The 15,320-nt window shown below is 56.0% G+C and overlaps 6 protein-coding genes across 6 annotated transcripts; 4 read left to right on the top strand and 2 right to left on the bottom strand.

Moving 5' to 3' along the window:
* Positions 1–393: 393 nt before the first annotated feature.
* ACRALDRAFT_205132 (uncharacterized protein) lies at positions 394–1,348 on the top strand (the record flags this gene model as incomplete). Its single annotated transcript, XM_071021606.1, has 5 exons — positions 394–431; positions 505–577; positions 666–767; positions 818–854; positions 888–1,348. The coding sequence occupies 5 exons, from the start codon at positions 394–396 to the stop codon at positions 1,346–1,348; spliced, it is 711 nt and encodes a 236-aa protein (XP_070880048.1).
* Positions 1,101–3,815, top strand: ACRALDRAFT_1059274 (uncharacterized protein). The gene is made up of 6 exons (XM_071016003.1): positions 1,101–1,681; positions 1,743–2,134; positions 2,193–2,598; positions 2,666–3,025; positions 3,088–3,178; positions 3,250–3,815. The coding sequence occupies exons 1-6, from the start codon at positions 1,449–1,451 to the stop codon at positions 3,478–3,480; spliced, it is 1,713 nt and encodes a 570-aa protein (XP_070880047.1). The 5' UTR covers positions 1,101–1,448; the 3' UTR covers positions 3,481–3,815.
* A 932-nt stretch (positions 3,816–4,747) lies between these two features.
* ACRALDRAFT_1045827 (uncharacterized protein) lies at positions 4,748–5,810 on the top strand. The gene has a single exon (XM_071015412.1). The coding sequence runs from the start codon at positions 4,760–4,762 to the stop codon at positions 5,753–5,755; it is 996 nt and encodes a 331-aa protein (XP_070880046.1). The 5' UTR covers positions 4,748–4,759; the 3' UTR covers positions 5,756–5,810.
* Positions 5,811–5,957: 147 nt separating this feature from the next.
* ACRALDRAFT_205134 (uncharacterized protein) lies at positions 5,958–6,706 on the bottom strand (the record flags this gene model as incomplete). The annotated part of the gene is made up of 5 exons (XM_071021607.1): positions 5,958–5,973; positions 6,026–6,157; positions 6,210–6,269; positions 6,316–6,387; positions 6,456–6,706. 5 exons carry the CDS (start codon positions 6,704–6,706, stop codon positions 5,958–5,960), a joined length of 531 nt encoding a protein of 176 aa, XP_070880045.1.
* Positions 6,707–6,739: 33 nt separating this feature from the next.
* On the top strand, positions 6,740–11,308 carry ACRALDRAFT_205135 (carbohydrate esterase family 3 protein; the record flags this gene model as incomplete). Its single annotated transcript, XM_071021609.1, has 8 exons — positions 6,740–6,821; positions 6,857–8,368; positions 8,413–9,540; positions 9,613–9,905; positions 9,971–10,272; positions 10,308–10,797; positions 10,855–11,264; positions 11,290–11,308. 8 exons carry the CDS (start codon positions 6,740–6,742, stop codon positions 11,306–11,308), a joined length of 4,236 nt encoding a protein of 1,411 aa, XP_070880044.1.
* Positions 11,309–11,583: 275 nt separating this feature from the next.
* On the bottom strand, positions 11,584–13,785 carry ACRALDRAFT_1045832 (uncharacterized protein). Its single transcript, XM_071015413.1, has 2 exons — positions 13,240–13,785; positions 11,584–13,142 (listed from the first exon to the last, which is right to left on the bottom strand). The coding sequence occupies exons 1-2, from the start codon at positions 13,546–13,548 to the stop codon at positions 12,078–12,080; spliced, it is 1,374 nt and encodes a 457-aa protein (XP_070880043.1). The 5' UTR covers positions 13,549–13,785; the 3' UTR covers positions 11,584–12,077.
* Between the last annotated feature and the right edge of the window lie 1,535 nt (positions 13,786–15,320).

Below are 15,320 nucleotides of genomic sequence, written 5' to 3'. Positions count from 1 at the left end.
AGCGGCGCGGATGTGGGTAAATGCGGGGGACATCTGGGCAAGGGGAAATGATTCCCAAAGCGGAATTCTGGAGAAGTCGGTGGCTGCGATGAAAACAGGGCGAGTCGGCGTGGTTGAATGGCGAGGGGCGAGATGAGATGACGGTTGGATTTGGAGGTGACTGACGACGATGATGATGCGAAGTATCGTGGAATTTTGCTATGTACGGATATATGCGGCTTTAATTTCCCCATTCTGCAGATTACTCAACTAGTGGGTCCCAATACGAGTCTCACGTAGTAATTACCCAATTGGTCTCGTAATTCGGCAAAGGACCGGCAGTTATTACTCCGTGACGGCAGTTTTTATTAGTCCGCGTGAGGCCATACGAACCAGACGAATTCAATACAGCGTATGCAGACTGGGCTGCGAGAGGATCTACGAAGTACAGAGTCGTGTAGTGTGAGTAGATGCAGAAATCTGCCCGAGTTTATTTCGTTGAGGTTGTGCAATGCAAAGTCACAGGAAACGAACATGGGAATACGATGACATAAGCCAAGTGACAGTCTGGCTGTGGCGTCCATGTGCCGGCTTGGAAGTGCAAAGCAACATAACCAGAGCTATACTGCTGTTTGGCGTGCGAAGCAACTGGACGTTTATTTTTGTTTCAAATTTTGAACAATTAGGTCGAGGCATGGATCGCCTTGACATTATATTTTATAAATATTGCGAGAAATTGTTACGTTGAACGTGTTGACGGGCAAATCCTCCAAAGTATTGCCGAGTATGTGTCCACCGATCGGCACCATCTCTATACTCTGATTGGCCGGCTTCCCAGAAGCCTGTCGAAATAGGCAGGTGGTGGGTGGTGAGGGGTCAGTTTGCCGAGCGATGACCAATGGGACCAGGACCATGTGATTCTGCCCGAAATCTTCATGACGTGGGTCACCGCCATGGGCGTCGCTGGTCCGCATCTCGACTCTCGACTCTCTTTTCTCTCGCCCTCGGCCAATATCAACGAAACGAACACGGAAAAAGACCAATTCCCACCTTCATTATAGTCAACGACCAACACATCAAAGGACAAACGAATTGGACCAAGAATTCATGTGCTGGCTCTGACTCTGCCTGTATTTCGCAGGCCCGGGATTCGCTCTACGCCTGTGATCCGCCTTCTATGCCGTCGAGTTGGATGCCGACCCGGTCCGTTGGTCGGCTTTCTCATCGTCCCACATTTGAACACGCGACCGCCCGCCCATGCTCTGAGAAAATCTTCTCCCAAGTTCCTTCTCTTTCATCCGGTCTATCTTCCCTCTCATTCCTGCACCTCGTCATAGTTCTTTCGTGCATGTTTGGTCGCAAAACTTGAGTGTGCTTTTTTTATCATTATACGACATAATCCACATCAATTACCGTAATTTGGATAGACCCTTACACCGGTGACTACTTCGGCATTGGGTAATCTCGTCATGACTGAAAAGTCGGGTCAAGACGTCGTCGCTCCGGCGCCCAGCCGCCCGTCCCACCACGAGAAAGACGACCACGGCCACGGCCACGCCCCGAAACTGTCGGCCGCCTTTATCCAGGATGCGAAATCGGCTTCCGATAAGGAGCGGCAGATGACCCTGCTCCAGGGCATCCGGCTCTATCCCAAGGCCATTGCATGGAGCATGCTCATCTCCACCTGCATTGTCATGGAAGGGTACGTAGCATCACGAACTTGTCCCTTTCACCCTTCTTTCCTGCTAAGTAGCACCTACCAGATACGACATCTCCCTCGTCTCCAACTTCTTCGCCTTTCCCCAATTTAACAAAAAGTTTGGCGACCTCCAGCCCGACGGCTCCTACGAAATCTCCGCCGCCTGGCAGGCCGGCCTCACCAACGGCGTGGCCGTGGGCGAAATCATCGGCCTCTTCATCAACGGCTACGTGTCCGAGCGTTTCGGCTACCGGTGGACCGTCATCATCTCGCTCGTGTGCCTCACCGGCTTCATCACCATCTTCTTCACGGCGCAGAACATTCAGACCCTGCTGGTCGCCGAAATCCTCTGCGGTCTGCCCTGGGGCGTCTTTCAGACCCTCACCATCACCTACGCTTCCGAGGTCTGCCCGATTGCTCTTCGAGGCCACTTGACCACCTATGTCAACTTTTGCTGTGCGTTTTCTGCCTTTACCTTTCCTTTTTTTCTTCTTTCTTTTACTGACAGTCACAGGGGGCCTGGGTCAGCTCATTGGCGTCGGCGTCATCTCCTCCATGATCGACCGCGACGACGAGTGGTCGTTCCGCATCCCCTACGCGCTGCAGTGGATGTGGCCCGTGCCGCTCATCATCGGCGTCTTCTTCGCCCCCGAGTCGCCCTGGTGGCTCGTGCGCAAGGGCAAGCTGGAGGCGGCCAAGAAGTCGCTGCTGCGGCTGACGACCAAGAACGACGAGACGGATTTCGACGCCGACGAGACGGTGGCCATGATGGTCCACACCGCCGCCCTGGAGGAGAAGATTACGGCCGGCGTGTCGTACTGGGACTGTTTCCGGGGTATCGACTTGCGCCGGACCGAGATTGTCTGCTGCGTCTGGGCCATCCAGAACCTCAGCGGGAACTCGTTTTCCAACTATTCCACGTGAGTTTGCCCTCGTCTGGTTTCCTTGAGCCGTACCGGTGTCCTGTGTTAACTAGACTTCGACCAGATACTTTTTGAAGCAGGCCGGTCTCTCCACGGAAGATTCGTATAGTTTTGCCATGGGCCAGTATGCCATCAACATGGTCGGCGTATTCGGGGCCTGGGGCCTCATGTCATGGGGCATCGGTCGTAGGCGGTTGTACATTGGCGGTCTGACGGGGCTGTTCTGCATGCTCCTGATCATGGGCTTCCTCGGACTGGTCCCCGAGTCGAACCGGGAAAAGGGCGCCATTGCGACCGGCAGCATCATGATGGCCTGGGCGCTGTTCTACCAGCTCACCATTGGAACCATCACGTACTCGTTGGTCGCCGAGCTGCCGTCTCGTAGGCTGCAGATTAAGACTGTCGTGCTTGGTCGGAACCTCTAGTGAGTCCCCCCGTTTTTTTGTCCTTTTTTTTTCTGGATCACCTCCAGCTGACTGGTGGCAGCAATGTCGTTGGCATCGTCAACAACGTCATCACCCCGTACATGCTCAACCCCACGGCATGGGATTGGCAAAACTTTGCCGGCTTTTTCTGGGTAAGCGACCTTACTCGTCTTCTTTCCTTGTTTTGATTCATCCTGGCTGACACGGGTGTCCCACAAAACAGGCCGGATTGTGCTTCCTGTGTCTCGTATATGCCTTCTTCCGGCTGCCGGAACCGCGCGGGCGGACCTTTGCCGAGCTCGACGTCCTCTTTGAGCGCAAAATCAGCGCGCGAAAGTTTGAGAAGACCAAGGTGGACGTGTTCCAGGAGGATGTCTCGAATGAGGGTGTGATTGCCAATTTCCACGACCGGATAACGAGCCAGAATCCGCCGGAGAAGACGAAGGATGCGTGACCCTAGACGTCTCGTAGCTGGGCGCCAAGCATCGTCGTATGTTGTATCATAGTACAGTCGGGGAAGGCAAGTACGTTCGATTGGTATAGGGAAGCCTAGAGCCCGTAGTGAATGTCTAGCGACTGCGCGTCGGGGGACGGAGATGATTCGAGAACTGCAAGGTTGCTTGTTAGCATGGAACTAGATACTCATAATTTCAACCGTGATCGTTGCTTACGCAGATCAGCAAAGCATGAAAGGTAGTGAGTTTGAACCGTCTGGCCATGGTGGTTATGGCTCACGCGCCACGTTGCTCGGCTTGCATACTGGCAGCCACCATCCAAGTTGAGAGGGGGAGGCAGAGACGTGAGACATGGGAGACGGTCGAAGGTAATACATACCATGATTGTAATATAAGGTACAATTTAGTCGCGTCCCGTGTTTGGACCTTGGATTTGGGTCATGCCATACCCCCGTACCAAGTCATCGTCGTAGCAATCGGGAAAGAGCAGCAGTGTAGCTTAGAGGTGAGAGAAAGAAGTAGTCCAAGTAAGGAGGAGGTAAAAGGAAGAGAATTTTGCGCTGGTTGACGAGAGGGGAGGGACTCGGTGGTTTTCGTGCTGCGGTGAACTTGGGTGCGAAGTACTTGGGTACTTGGGTGGACCTCTGGTGGGGGAATTGGAGACACGAGTCACACGGGCCGATGAGTACGTACCTGTTCGGAAATAATTACTAAGTCTAATCGGAGATAATTACTCAACCTAATCGGAAATTATTTCCTAATAAGTCAATATACCCCCTTTGTCACTCACCGCAAATAAGAGGCAAAAAACCCCGGCGTGTCCTATTTTGGCCTATTTTGACTCCCTCCCATTTCCCAAGTCGACTTCACCAACTCCATCAACACCGGGCAACCCCCGAGAATCCCGTCCATTATGCAGAAACGCGCCGTACTACCCCATTTATTGTCGCCATCACGTCGCAAAAAGTTTCAACCGGCCAGCCATCGTCCTAATCCGCCGACTTTAACCGCCAATAAGGCTACGATGGAACCCTCCGTTCCCCATGTGATGGATTCACCGACTGGACTGTGGCATCGCCCGGGATACACTTTGCCACAAGTCATGTGCGCTCGTGTCTGTTAGCGTATAAGAGAGACAGGGTCGTCGTCTCGGCCAGACTTTCGTGTGACGCTCGTTTACCATCTTCTCTTCATTACCGTTTCTTTGCTTAGATACCCAGTCTGCCACGAGAAAGTCTTCGTCCTTACTCCTCGTCCTAGTCTGAACAGCACTACACCATGGTCACAGCGACACGACCCTTCTTCCACACTGGCCCCCTCGACGGCCAAGCCCTCGAGGCCACCGAAGACCTCATCGACGAGGTCAACGTCATCAAGGGCAAGAAGCTGACGTCGGCGAAGCACTCCCCGCCAGAAGCCAGCGAGACAGCCACACCCTTTGGCCAGGAGTCGCGCTTCGACGCCGACAAGGACAAGTCGCTGTTCCGGCGCTACACCGAAGCATGCGAGCGGGTCAAGTCGTTCTACGCGGAGCAGCACCAAAAGCAGACGGTGGCGTTCAACCTCGCGGCGCGGGAAAAGTTCGCCATCGACACGTCCCCCACGCCGTCGGTGGCGCCGCGCGACGAGATGACCGTCTGGGAAGCCATGGAGAAGCTCGACACCCTGGTCGACGCCTCCGACCCGGACACGGACCTGTCGCAGATCCAGCACCTCCTGCAGACCGCCGAGGCCATGCGCCGCGACGGCAAGCCGCGCTGGATGCAGGTCACCGGCCTGGTCCACGACCTGGGCAAGCTGCTCTACTTTTACGGCGCCGAGGGCCAGTGGGACGTCGTCGGCGACACCTTCCCCGTCGGCTGCGCATTCGACCACCGCATCGTCCTGCCCGAGACGTTTGCCGCCAACCCGGACGCTTCGCACCCGGTCTACTCGACCCGGTTCGGCATGTACGAGCCCGGCTGCGGCATCGAGAACCTCGTCATGAGCTGGGGCCACGACGAGTACATGTACCAGGTGTGCGTGCGCCAGTCGCGGCTGCCGAGGGAGGCGTTGGCCATGATTCGGTACCACTCGTTCTACGCCTGGCACCGCGAGGGGGCGTATCGCGAGTTTATGCGCGACGGCGACGAGGAACTGCTCGCTGCGGTGAGGGCGTTTAACCCGTATGATTTGTATAGCAAGAGCGACGAGGCGCCGACGGTGGAGGAGCTGAAGCCGTATTACCTCGAGCTGATTGACGAGTTTTTCCCTCAAAAGGTTCTTAGGTGGTAGGGAGAGGGTGTCTTTTTCCTGGTTACCCCTATTCTTTTTTGTTTTCTTTTTTTTTCCTTTTTTTTCTATTTCTTTTTTTTTTCTTTCTTTTTTTTCCCCTTGGCCGCCGACTTGTCTTGATCCTTCGATTTGATCGTGAATTAGATCACCTCAAAGATATGATACCCTATTCGAATAATTATATTGTTTCAATGTTGAATTTTTAGAGAACCAAGGTGCTGCCCACCATCTCGTGGATTATACCCGGGTCCCTGAATTACACCTCGACACGAGTACACATTGTATTGTCGACACGAGTGGTTACCGGTGGATGTGATCATACAGTACGCAGCTAGCACAGTCCTCAGTGCTACGTCTTGGAAAAGAGAGAGAGCGGCGGTTAGGCCGAGGTAATGATCAGGACTGGACAAACAGAACAAGCAACCTCGAGAAGAGAGAGACTCCGAGACTCCACGGCGGCGAGAAAAGTCGTCTTCTTGGGTAGGCGTTGGTCAAGTTGCTATCAACCGTACATCTCATGCGATCGTGCCTTCACGTTATTATCTGCAGGCCGTAAGCACTTGAGGTCAGCGACATACCGAGAACAGGGGTCAAGGGGCGCCAAGCTCGAATTCTGCAATGCCAACAGCACTCTGCACCAACAACGCAGCTCGGAATATATAATATAGGTAGGTTCTGTGATTAGGATCGGCATCCTCACCGACGCGGCGTGCTGCGCCGAGGACAGACGCCACCCACGGAGTAGACATGATAGGGGTTGGTGATGGTGCTAGAGCGATGCCGATAGCTGTCCTCGACTATCCAGTTAGCTTCCAGCTTCTGCCGTCGGGAGGACCGGGGGGTAGGCGCCTGGAGCGGGAATTCCACGCTTATCCAACCAGACGCGAAGAAAAGGGGTAACGGGACGATATGGATCGTCGGCCAGGGGTCGTAACGGCTGACACCCCACATGCAGTTTTCCCATGAACATGCATACCTATCTCAATGTATGTAGAATACTTTCCTTCGTGGCTCGTCTACGAAGCAATACATGTAATACACTTGACGTTTTCCAACATCTGTTCATGTTCTGACACTTGGCCTGAAAGCGTTCATGTTGAGGCTTTCCAGACCTCCTCTGCATCTGGCATCAATCTGATCATAATACTTCCCAACCCAATGCGTCTTTTCCAGGCTCTGAATGCCCTCTTATGGGCATCGGCGCTGGCCCCGGCAACTCGAGCCCAGGCCCAGGCCTCCCCGACCTCCGTATCTTGCCCCTCGGCGATTCAATCACGCAGGGAAGCGGCTCGTCCGACTGGAATGGCTACCGCCAGCGGCTCCGGCAGAGGTTACAGTCGGATTCCGACGCTCACATCGACATGATCGGCACCATGAAGCGCGGAAGCATGGCCGACAACGACCACGAGGGCCACAGCGGGCAGTTCTTGGCCGACATCAAGGGGTACTGGCAGCGTCCGGTCCGCGCCCGCCCCAACGTCGTGCTCATCCACGCAGGCACCAATAACATGGACCTGGAAGTTGACCTGTCCACCGCACCCGCCATGATGGAGGAGATCGTCGACGGCATATGGGGCGCGGCCCATGACGCCACCATCGTGCTGATGGATGTCATCTGGGCCAACGACGAGGCCATGAACAGCCGCACCGACGTCTTTAACCAGGAGCTGGCCGTCATGGTGCAGAGGAAACAGCTCGACGGCAGGCACATCGTTGGCGTAAGCGCCAGCATCGGCGTCGACGACCTGTCGGACAAGAAGCATCCCAACGACGTCGGCTATTATAAAATGTCCGAGGCGTGGTACGAGGGCATCATGGAGGCGCACCGGCGCGGCTGGCTGGCGCCTCCTGTCGCCGTGGACCGCGAGGCCCTTCCCGGCCTGGGTCTCGGGTATGGCGGCAGCTCGGAGGGCGGCGGAAGCGGCGTCGCAGGCTGCTCCGGCGGTAACTGGGAGAGGAAGGGTGTCATCTTCGACGGCTTCCGCACCTGGGAACCGGTCGGCAGCATCAGGCGCGCCGTGGAGAACGGTCGGCGGGATAAGTTGATCCTCGCGGACCTGAACGGCGACGGCATCGCCGACTACATCATGGCCGACGACGACGGCACCGTTCGGGCCTGGATAAACGGCGGCAGTCCCAACAAGTGGACCAGCCTGGGCGCTATCAACCCGCCCTGGAACAGCGTCACGGGGTCCATGGTACGCATGGCTGATGTCGATAACGACGGCAGGGCCGATATGATCGTCATCGCCAGTGACGGCTCCGCGAGGGTGTGGAAGAACGTCGACAATGGAAGGAAGTTCCAGGCTCTCGACTCGCGATGGGCCACGGGCCTGGAAGCCGGCGAGAAGATTCGGATCGTGGATGTCGATGGCGACGGATATGCGGATTATGTCGTTCAGTACGATGGCGGTGCCGTCAAGTGGGCTCGGAATACGAGGAACAACGGCCGCGATAGCTCGAAGCGTAACTGGGAGGTGGCAAAAACAGTGGCGCCGGGGCCGGCCGGCATCCCCTATAGGAGTACTCGACTGTATGACCTCGACGGCGATGGGTTGGTTGGTAAGTCATGCAAGCAGATCACGACATCCCTCAAGTTTTCTCAGGTGTGCTGTACGTATAACTGATGCACGCTTCTTTCTCCCCCGTGGCGGCAGACTACGTTGTCGTCTACCCGGACGGCTCCGTCAGGGCCCTGATGAACACCAGAAACCTCAACAGAGACAGCGGCGCCCGTAACTGGGAGGACATGGGCATCATCGCCCCGGGAATATCCGGCGTAACCGGCGACATGGTCCGTTTCGCCGACATGGATGGCGATGGTCTCGCCGATTTCCTTGCCGTGGGACAAGACGGCAGCATCACCATGTGGAAAAACCGGGGGCCTCTCGGCTCCAAGGGCCGCAGCATTTGCTTCGCCGATCTCACTGGCAACGGCAGGGCCGATATCATCTCCCTCGACGGCACCGGCCGGGCTCGCGCATGGCTGAACAAAGGTCTCGGCAACGGGTGGGACGACATTGGCGAAATTGCCCCGGGCCCGAACGAGGACATGTCCACCAAGAGGGTCCTGTTCGAGGATGTCAACGGCGACGGCAAGGCCGACTACGTCGTTGTGTCTGCCGACAGCTCGGCCAGGGCGTGGCTGAACAACGGGAACATCCCCGACGCCGGGAAAGAGAGGACGTGGCAGACGCCCATTTCCATCTCTCCCGGCGTTGGCGAGGATGGACGGAAGATTCACTTTGCCGATCTCAACGGCGACGGCTGGGCCGACTACCTCGTCGTGTACGACGGAGGCGCCGTCCGAGGCTATCTCAACAATAAGAACATGCCCCCGCGGGATGGGAAACGCATCTGGGAGCACGGATACACCGTCGCCACGGGTGTTGGTGAGCCGGGCAGCAAGATCAGGTTCGCCGACATCACCGGCGATGGGAAGGCCGAGTACGTGGTCCTCTACAAGGGCGGCGCTGCCATTGCGTACAACAATACCGGCAACATCCCGGACATTGGCAGGGCAAGGAACTGGTATGGCATGGGGACGATTGCCGCCGGTGTCACCCCCCAAGGTCCCGTCCAGTTCGCTGACATTAACGGTGACGGCAAGGAGGACTACCTCGTCGTCTTTGGAGACGGCACGATTCGGGCCTGGATCAACACGTGCGATTGGGAGTTTACAAACCCAAACGAGGGTGGCGGTGGTGACATGGACGTTCTCGGTCCACACTCGACGTGTGAGGATGTTCAGGGTAAGTTCATGGCTGAGATGCAGTCTGCCGGAGGTTGATCGGTTCTCCCATTGTTCTCTAACAGGTATCGGTCTTAGATGAGGTGTCTTTGGGGGGGACCTTTAGAAGAAGTCTCTGGAACGCCTTGTCGACAACGCCGTACTGGTCTTGTAAGTCCATGTCGGTATACCCCTGACGGCTGGGCTTCACATACTGAGATCCATGTAGGGTGGCTCTCCAGTTCCTCTGGCGCAAGAGTAAACACTGCCGGCTCCTTCGCAAGTACATGGGGACACGACAGCGTTTCTTGCAGCGTGGGAAGCTCGTGCAATATGCCAACGGGTTGCAGCGACTACGACAAGGAAGAGGGAAGCGGGCAGGCTCATTTGATCATGAAGTCGTTGCAGAACCTGCACGATGTAGGTCCCAGTCTGCTCAGGAGTCCGAATAGTTTGGATCTAACGCCTGTGCTTTCCCGCCATAGTTCCTCACGGCACTTCGCAGTGCCATCTCCGAGACGCAAACCATGTTCAACTCTCTGGCCGACGTATTCTACGACAACTACTTCCAGGAGCCACAGACGGAAGACGTTGGCTTGAACACGCTCTTTGGCATTGCCGCCCCTCTCTGGGGCATCGGCACAACCATGGCCGGTGCCTCGGCATCAGCCGCCGGCCAAATCGCCCTAGACCTCTCTACTGTCATGTTTACGACCATCTCCGACGAGATCCAGAAGTCGCTGAGCCTAGACGACGAGAAGCTTGGCCAGAAATCCAAATTCAGCGAGTAGGTGACTCCAGGCCGTGCCGTTGCCGTGCGAGACTAACACTAACCGTACCTCGCGTGGTATGCAGGGACGCATTCGAGTTTCTCTACAGGAACACCGCCGTCTTGAGCACGATGCACGACGACCTGCTCACCAAGGGCCACCACGAGCCAGGCAGTGCGCCCAAAATCGTCATGGACGACCTCTTCGTGGACGGCCGGTGGCTTGACAGGTCCGAGATCCCCATCCTCAACGACAACAACGACAAGAAGCGCATCACGGCGCGGGAACTCGGCGCATGGTTCTTCGACTTTCTCCACGCCAAGCTTCTCAACTGGTGCTGGACGAAGCAGACCGTCTTTGTGATTGGAATAGAGATGAGCAAGGAGCAATGTGCGTCTTCCGTCCTTTCCTCTATGTTCTTTTGTCCCCCCAAACCAACCAGACAATTTCTCCCTCAATCTCTGACCCTCGTGCTGTTATCAATCGAGAATGTGGCCCCAGCTAACGCGTCCTTGAACGATATAGTCGATTCCGCCACAGAGGTCGACGGCAGTCTTAAGACGTATTATAACGGGAAGGGTTACTTTATTCAAAGGTAGGTTGAGACGCGCAAGCCGGCTCAGAATAATTGTATGACCACTAACGAGCCTCGTGCTCTTTCTTGCAGCTACGAGCGCGAGCAATACATGGGACTCTGGAGCCTGATACGCGCCGAGCCTCCCGGATGGGACAAGATCCAAAATACCGGAGGCATGAACGTCGGCTTCGGGGTACCGGATGCGATCCGCAGCTCGGTCGACTCGTTCCATAAGGGCGGCTTCGGCTACAGCGGCGACGACTTTGCCCAGGACAGACTCATGGACGCGGATTGGGACGACTGGAAAGGTCTTGGGCCGGGACTCGGCGGCAGCTTCAACCTGCCCGTCTGCGAGCTCAAGAAAGATTTCAGCCCGGACGACCTCATCAGGGCCGTTCAGAGGGGGCCGCACAGGGCGATTAGCTCCAGCACGTAGGTCCTTCCTCTGCGCACATAGTCTGCAGTCTCTCACCTGATCTGGTGGCTGGGCCGATCAAGCACTGACATTACGTCCTCAGGATCTGCCTCTGCTGGAGTGAAGATGTCAGGGACAAGAATGGTGAGAGGTTCATGGACCACCTCCCGCACAGCAGGCACCATGATTGCCTCACTGGTCCTTTTGGAAGATGATCTTGATAGATCGACTTTCAAAGTCATAATGTACTACAGTACATGTGCTTTCGCTAAAGAATGTCGAGAGCACGGATAACGTTGAATGTAGAACTGGAGGAATCAGCACGGGCATCAGGATGTTATTTAGAGCGCAGTCTCAACTACTACCTAGCTACGCCGTTAAGACCCAGTAGTCTCAAGCGCTTTACGGTTAGATACTGCGGACGTTTTGACAAGGCTGTGCTGTATCGGACGCCGCATGTCAAATTGGTGTTTGCTGAGTTTATACGGTAATATACCAAGGAGGAAATAAGATACATATTAAAGAGAGAGAGAGAGATCAACGCAACTGTACACGGGAATCAAGTGGCGACCCCTCCCTTATTTTTTTCGCTTTTCTTTTCGTTCCCCTATTGTAGTCGGCCAGGGGCGGATACTCCCCAGCTCCGACATGCCGGCTCCGGAAAATCGAGACACGTTCCCAAGCAAGACTCCGACGCGTGAAAAAACTCCCGCTACTCCTCGTTGCCGCAAGAACGTGGCCTTCCCTTCTATAGCCTTGAGGGGCGCGCGACGCGGTGGAAACGGTTTCCTCGCCAATCACCACCCACCCCTACGCCCATCGGGCATCATCTATAGAAGAAGCTGGAGAGGGTTCTCGAGCACCTTCTTGAGCTCCTTCAGCCACTCGGCGCCAACGGCACCGTCGACGACGCGGTGGTCGAAGCTGCCGGTGACCTTGATCTGGTCGTCCCACTCGACGCCGGTGGAGCCGTCCTCGTTCTCGACGGGGACGGCGACCTTGTTGGTGGTGCCGATGGCCAGGATGGTGGACTGGGGCGGGTTGATGATGGCGGAGAAGTTGTCGACGGCCGGGTTCATGCCCATGTTGGAGATGGAGATGGTGCCGCCCTGGTACTGCTCGGGCTTGAGCTTGTTGTCGCGGGCCAGCTTGGCGAGGTCCTTGACCTGGGACGAGATGGACTGGAGGCCGCGGGCCTCGACGCCGGTGACGATCGGGGTGATGAGGCCGGTCGGGGTGGCGACGGCGACGGAGACGTCGACCGTCTTGTTCTGGCGGATGACGTCGCCGCGCCACGAGGCGTTGACCTCGGGGACGTTGCGCGAGGCCACGGCAATGGCCTTGATGAGGAAGTCGTTGAGCGAGAGCTTGTACTTGCCCTCGCTCGAGGCGTTGAGGGCCTGGCGCAGCTTGAGGAGCTTGGACACGGAGATGGAGCTGGTGACGAAGAAGTGCGGGCTGTTCTGCACCGACTCCTGGAGGCGCGAGGCGATGACCTTGCGCATGCCGCTAATGGGCACGTCCTCGTGAGTGGCGCCGGGGGCGGCCACGGCGGGCGACGCGAGGGCCTTCTTCACGTCCTCCTCGGTGATCTTGTTGCCCTTTCCGGTGCCCTTGACGCTCTCCACCTTGATACCGCTCTCCCTAGCGAGACGGATGGCACCCGGGGTGGCGTTGGGCTGACGGCTAAGGGCGGGCTCGAGGACGCCGCTGGACGACGAAACGGGCTCGGGTTCGGGAGCGGGGGTAGGAGCTGGCGCGGACTGGGAGCTGGTGCTGGACTCGGTCTTTTCCTCCTTGGGGGCGGCCGGGGCGGCGTCGCCTCCGGCATCGGCGGCAGTAAAGCCCTCGAAGGCGCTGACTTCGGTGCCTTCTTCGACGAGAACAGCAATTGGCTAGACGATGTCAATTAGATCGATGTCAATTAGGATTGTCTTTGAGAGGCGGTGGTGGAATGGAAAAAAGAAATGAAGGTAGAAAAAAAAAACATACGCTGCCAACAGCGACATCCTTCTCGCCACTCTCCTTCAGAAGCTTGGCAATCACACCCTCCTCTTGAAACTCGAAATCCATCTGGGCCTTATCGGTCTCAATCTCGACGAGAACCTCACCGGGTTCGATGGCGTCGCCAGGCTTCTTCTGCCAGGCGCCGATACCGCCGGACGTCATGGTGGGCGATAGCGCAGGCATCTTGACGATCGTGTGCGGCGGGTACGAGGCGTAGAGACGGATGGTCTGATAGAGGCCATTCCGAAGGGGGCCCTTGGACAGGGCATGCCTTCGTAGGACGTTGGAGATCATTGTGACGGACTTTGAGGAGAGTGGCTGGGAGAATTAGGAGGTCCTTCGGGGGGACGACGGACGGGAACGAATGGAAAAGAGAAGGGCGAGACCAAGCCCCGATAAAGAAGAGTCGTTTCTTGCTTCGTACAATGGCTCGGAGAGCAATTGAAGACGAATGGGGATGCGAACAAGCAAATCAAAAACAAAGGGGGCGAAGAGGCTGCGCGCGGGATTATTGTTGGTGATGATTTGCGTCGAGGAGGAAACGGAAGGTTTAGTTTAGTGTTGGGGGTGGATTTTTTTGCGTTGAGCTCCGTTGTCCGATGGAGCTCATTGCGCTAAGCCGTTTAGGGCTTTAGCGCGGCTCGAAAAAGGGCGGATTGAGAAATTGAGTGGACCCGCACGGGACGGCGGAGCTGCAGGATTCGCCAATGAGAATTTATGGGCTGTCACGTGATCGTATAAACATTAGCCCGTGTGAGTCGCTTGAGGGAGGTCGTCACAGCTACAATGTCGAGGGGCAAGTGCTGGAGTGCATCAATTGATACGGGAAAGAAACGGACCGTCCCAAATAATACAAAGGAGACGTCTCATACAAAATACCCTAGAGACTTGTCCAAGCAATGAATAGGTACAAGCCCAACCGAGGCGCGCAATGTACCTACGCGTCGTCGGAATGTTCATTCGGGGAGATTCTGCGAGTGGTCGACAACGTCCCGACTGCGGGTCCACTGGAAGAGAAGAGAAGACGAAGAAAGACCGCTTATCAAGATGAATGAGAGACCTGGCTCTGTAAAGTTAATTTCCCGGAAACTATTTCGAACTAAAGGATGAGAACCGGGCTCCTCTGGCTGAAGCAGCTCCTGAGAAAGAATCGACTCTGAAAATCCTGAGGTTCGATCTAGCCCGCTGAAGGATCAGGAGCCACTACACTATAACTGCCCCTGTTGCGCGGAAGAAGAGTCTGCCGCCTCTGCTATCGACAAGTAGTCGACGAAGCCGACGTGAAAGTGCGAGCAGGTTTATAAATATGGAAGTCTACCAAGTAGTCCCCGTCGATTCATCTTGTACACCTGTTCTACAGTATTGGAGGCATTTCTGTTGAACCATTCGCTAAACTACCGTTCGATATCCAGGATATGGACTTGGACTCCTGCAGCTCTGGAGGGGATACCAGTACCTTGTTACAGTTACTGACAACATCCGAGATCTTATTACTACCGTCCATACACTATGTACATTATAAGCGTTGAAGGGTACCGCGACTTTGCTCGTCCACCTGTGATCACTTCGTAAAGTACAACGTAAACGTATCGGGGCCACGTAGCCACTCCAGGCTGACAGGTACGTACCGTAGACACGACACGCTGACATAAGCCACTCTAGGCTGTGCATTCCGCACAGACCCCGTGTCAACTCCACGCCGCGTCTCCTCAATTGCCTCCTCTTCACCCTTCCCTCATCCACCCACCCTGGGTCCAAGACAGCTCTCCTTGACCACTCACAGGCATTTGTTCTAACGTGCCAGGGGTTCTCCAACTTTTTCTTTTCCAACCCGTTCCGGGCATTATCGTTGTTGGCCAGATTTCTAGGTTTCGAAGAATCGACCTGACCTGGAGCTTCGCTGGACCATCAACACTTACGAATACACATCGTCCACATCGTCCACTCGTCCCCTCCCCTACCCACTCTCTGCAAAGGAGTAGACTGGGCCTTCGAGATTTTATACTTAAGTCTTATTTTTACTTCTTTTCATCCGCCCCGGATACTCGCTCGTGCACCCGCATCCT

This window comes from Sodiomyces alcalophilus, assembly GCF_042370955.1.
Source record: "Sodiomyces alcalophilus JCM 7366 unplaced genomic scaffold ACRALscaffold_1, whole genome shotgun sequence".
Lineage (NCBI taxonomy): Eukaryota > Fungi > Ascomycota > Sordariomycetes > Glomerellales > Plectosphaerellaceae > Sodiomyces > Sodiomyces alcalophilus.
This window is presented reverse-complemented; position numbering and strand designations above follow the sequence as displayed.

Excerpts from the sequence above, each read along its gene's own strand:
- ACRALDRAFT_1059274 (XM_071016003.1), top strand. The coding sequence starts at position 1,449 with ATGACTGAAAAGTCGGGTCAAGACGTCGTCGCTCCGGCGCCCAGCCGC. Across the intron at positions 2,599-2,665 it reads TCGTTTTCCAACTATTCCAC|ATACTTTTTGAAGCAGGCCG; the intron begins GTGAGTTTGCCC and ends GACTTCGACCAG. Across the intron at positions 3,026-3,087 it reads GTGCTTGGTCGGAACCTCTA|CAATGTCGTTGGCATCGTCA; the intron begins GTGAGTCCCCCC and ends GACTGGTGGCAG.
- ACRALDRAFT_1045827 (XM_071015412.1), top strand. The coding sequence starts at position 4,760 with ATGGTCACAGCGACACGACCCTTCTTCCACACTGGCCCCCTCGACGGC.
- ACRALDRAFT_1045832 (XM_071015413.1), bottom strand. The coding sequence starts at position 13,548 with ATGATCTCCAACGTCCTACGAAGGCATGCCCTGTCCAAGGGCCCCCTT. Across the intron at positions 13,143-13,239 it reads AGGATGTCGCTGTTGGCAGC|CCAATTGCTGTTCTCGTCGA; the intron begins GTATGTTTTTTT and ends GACATCGTCTAG.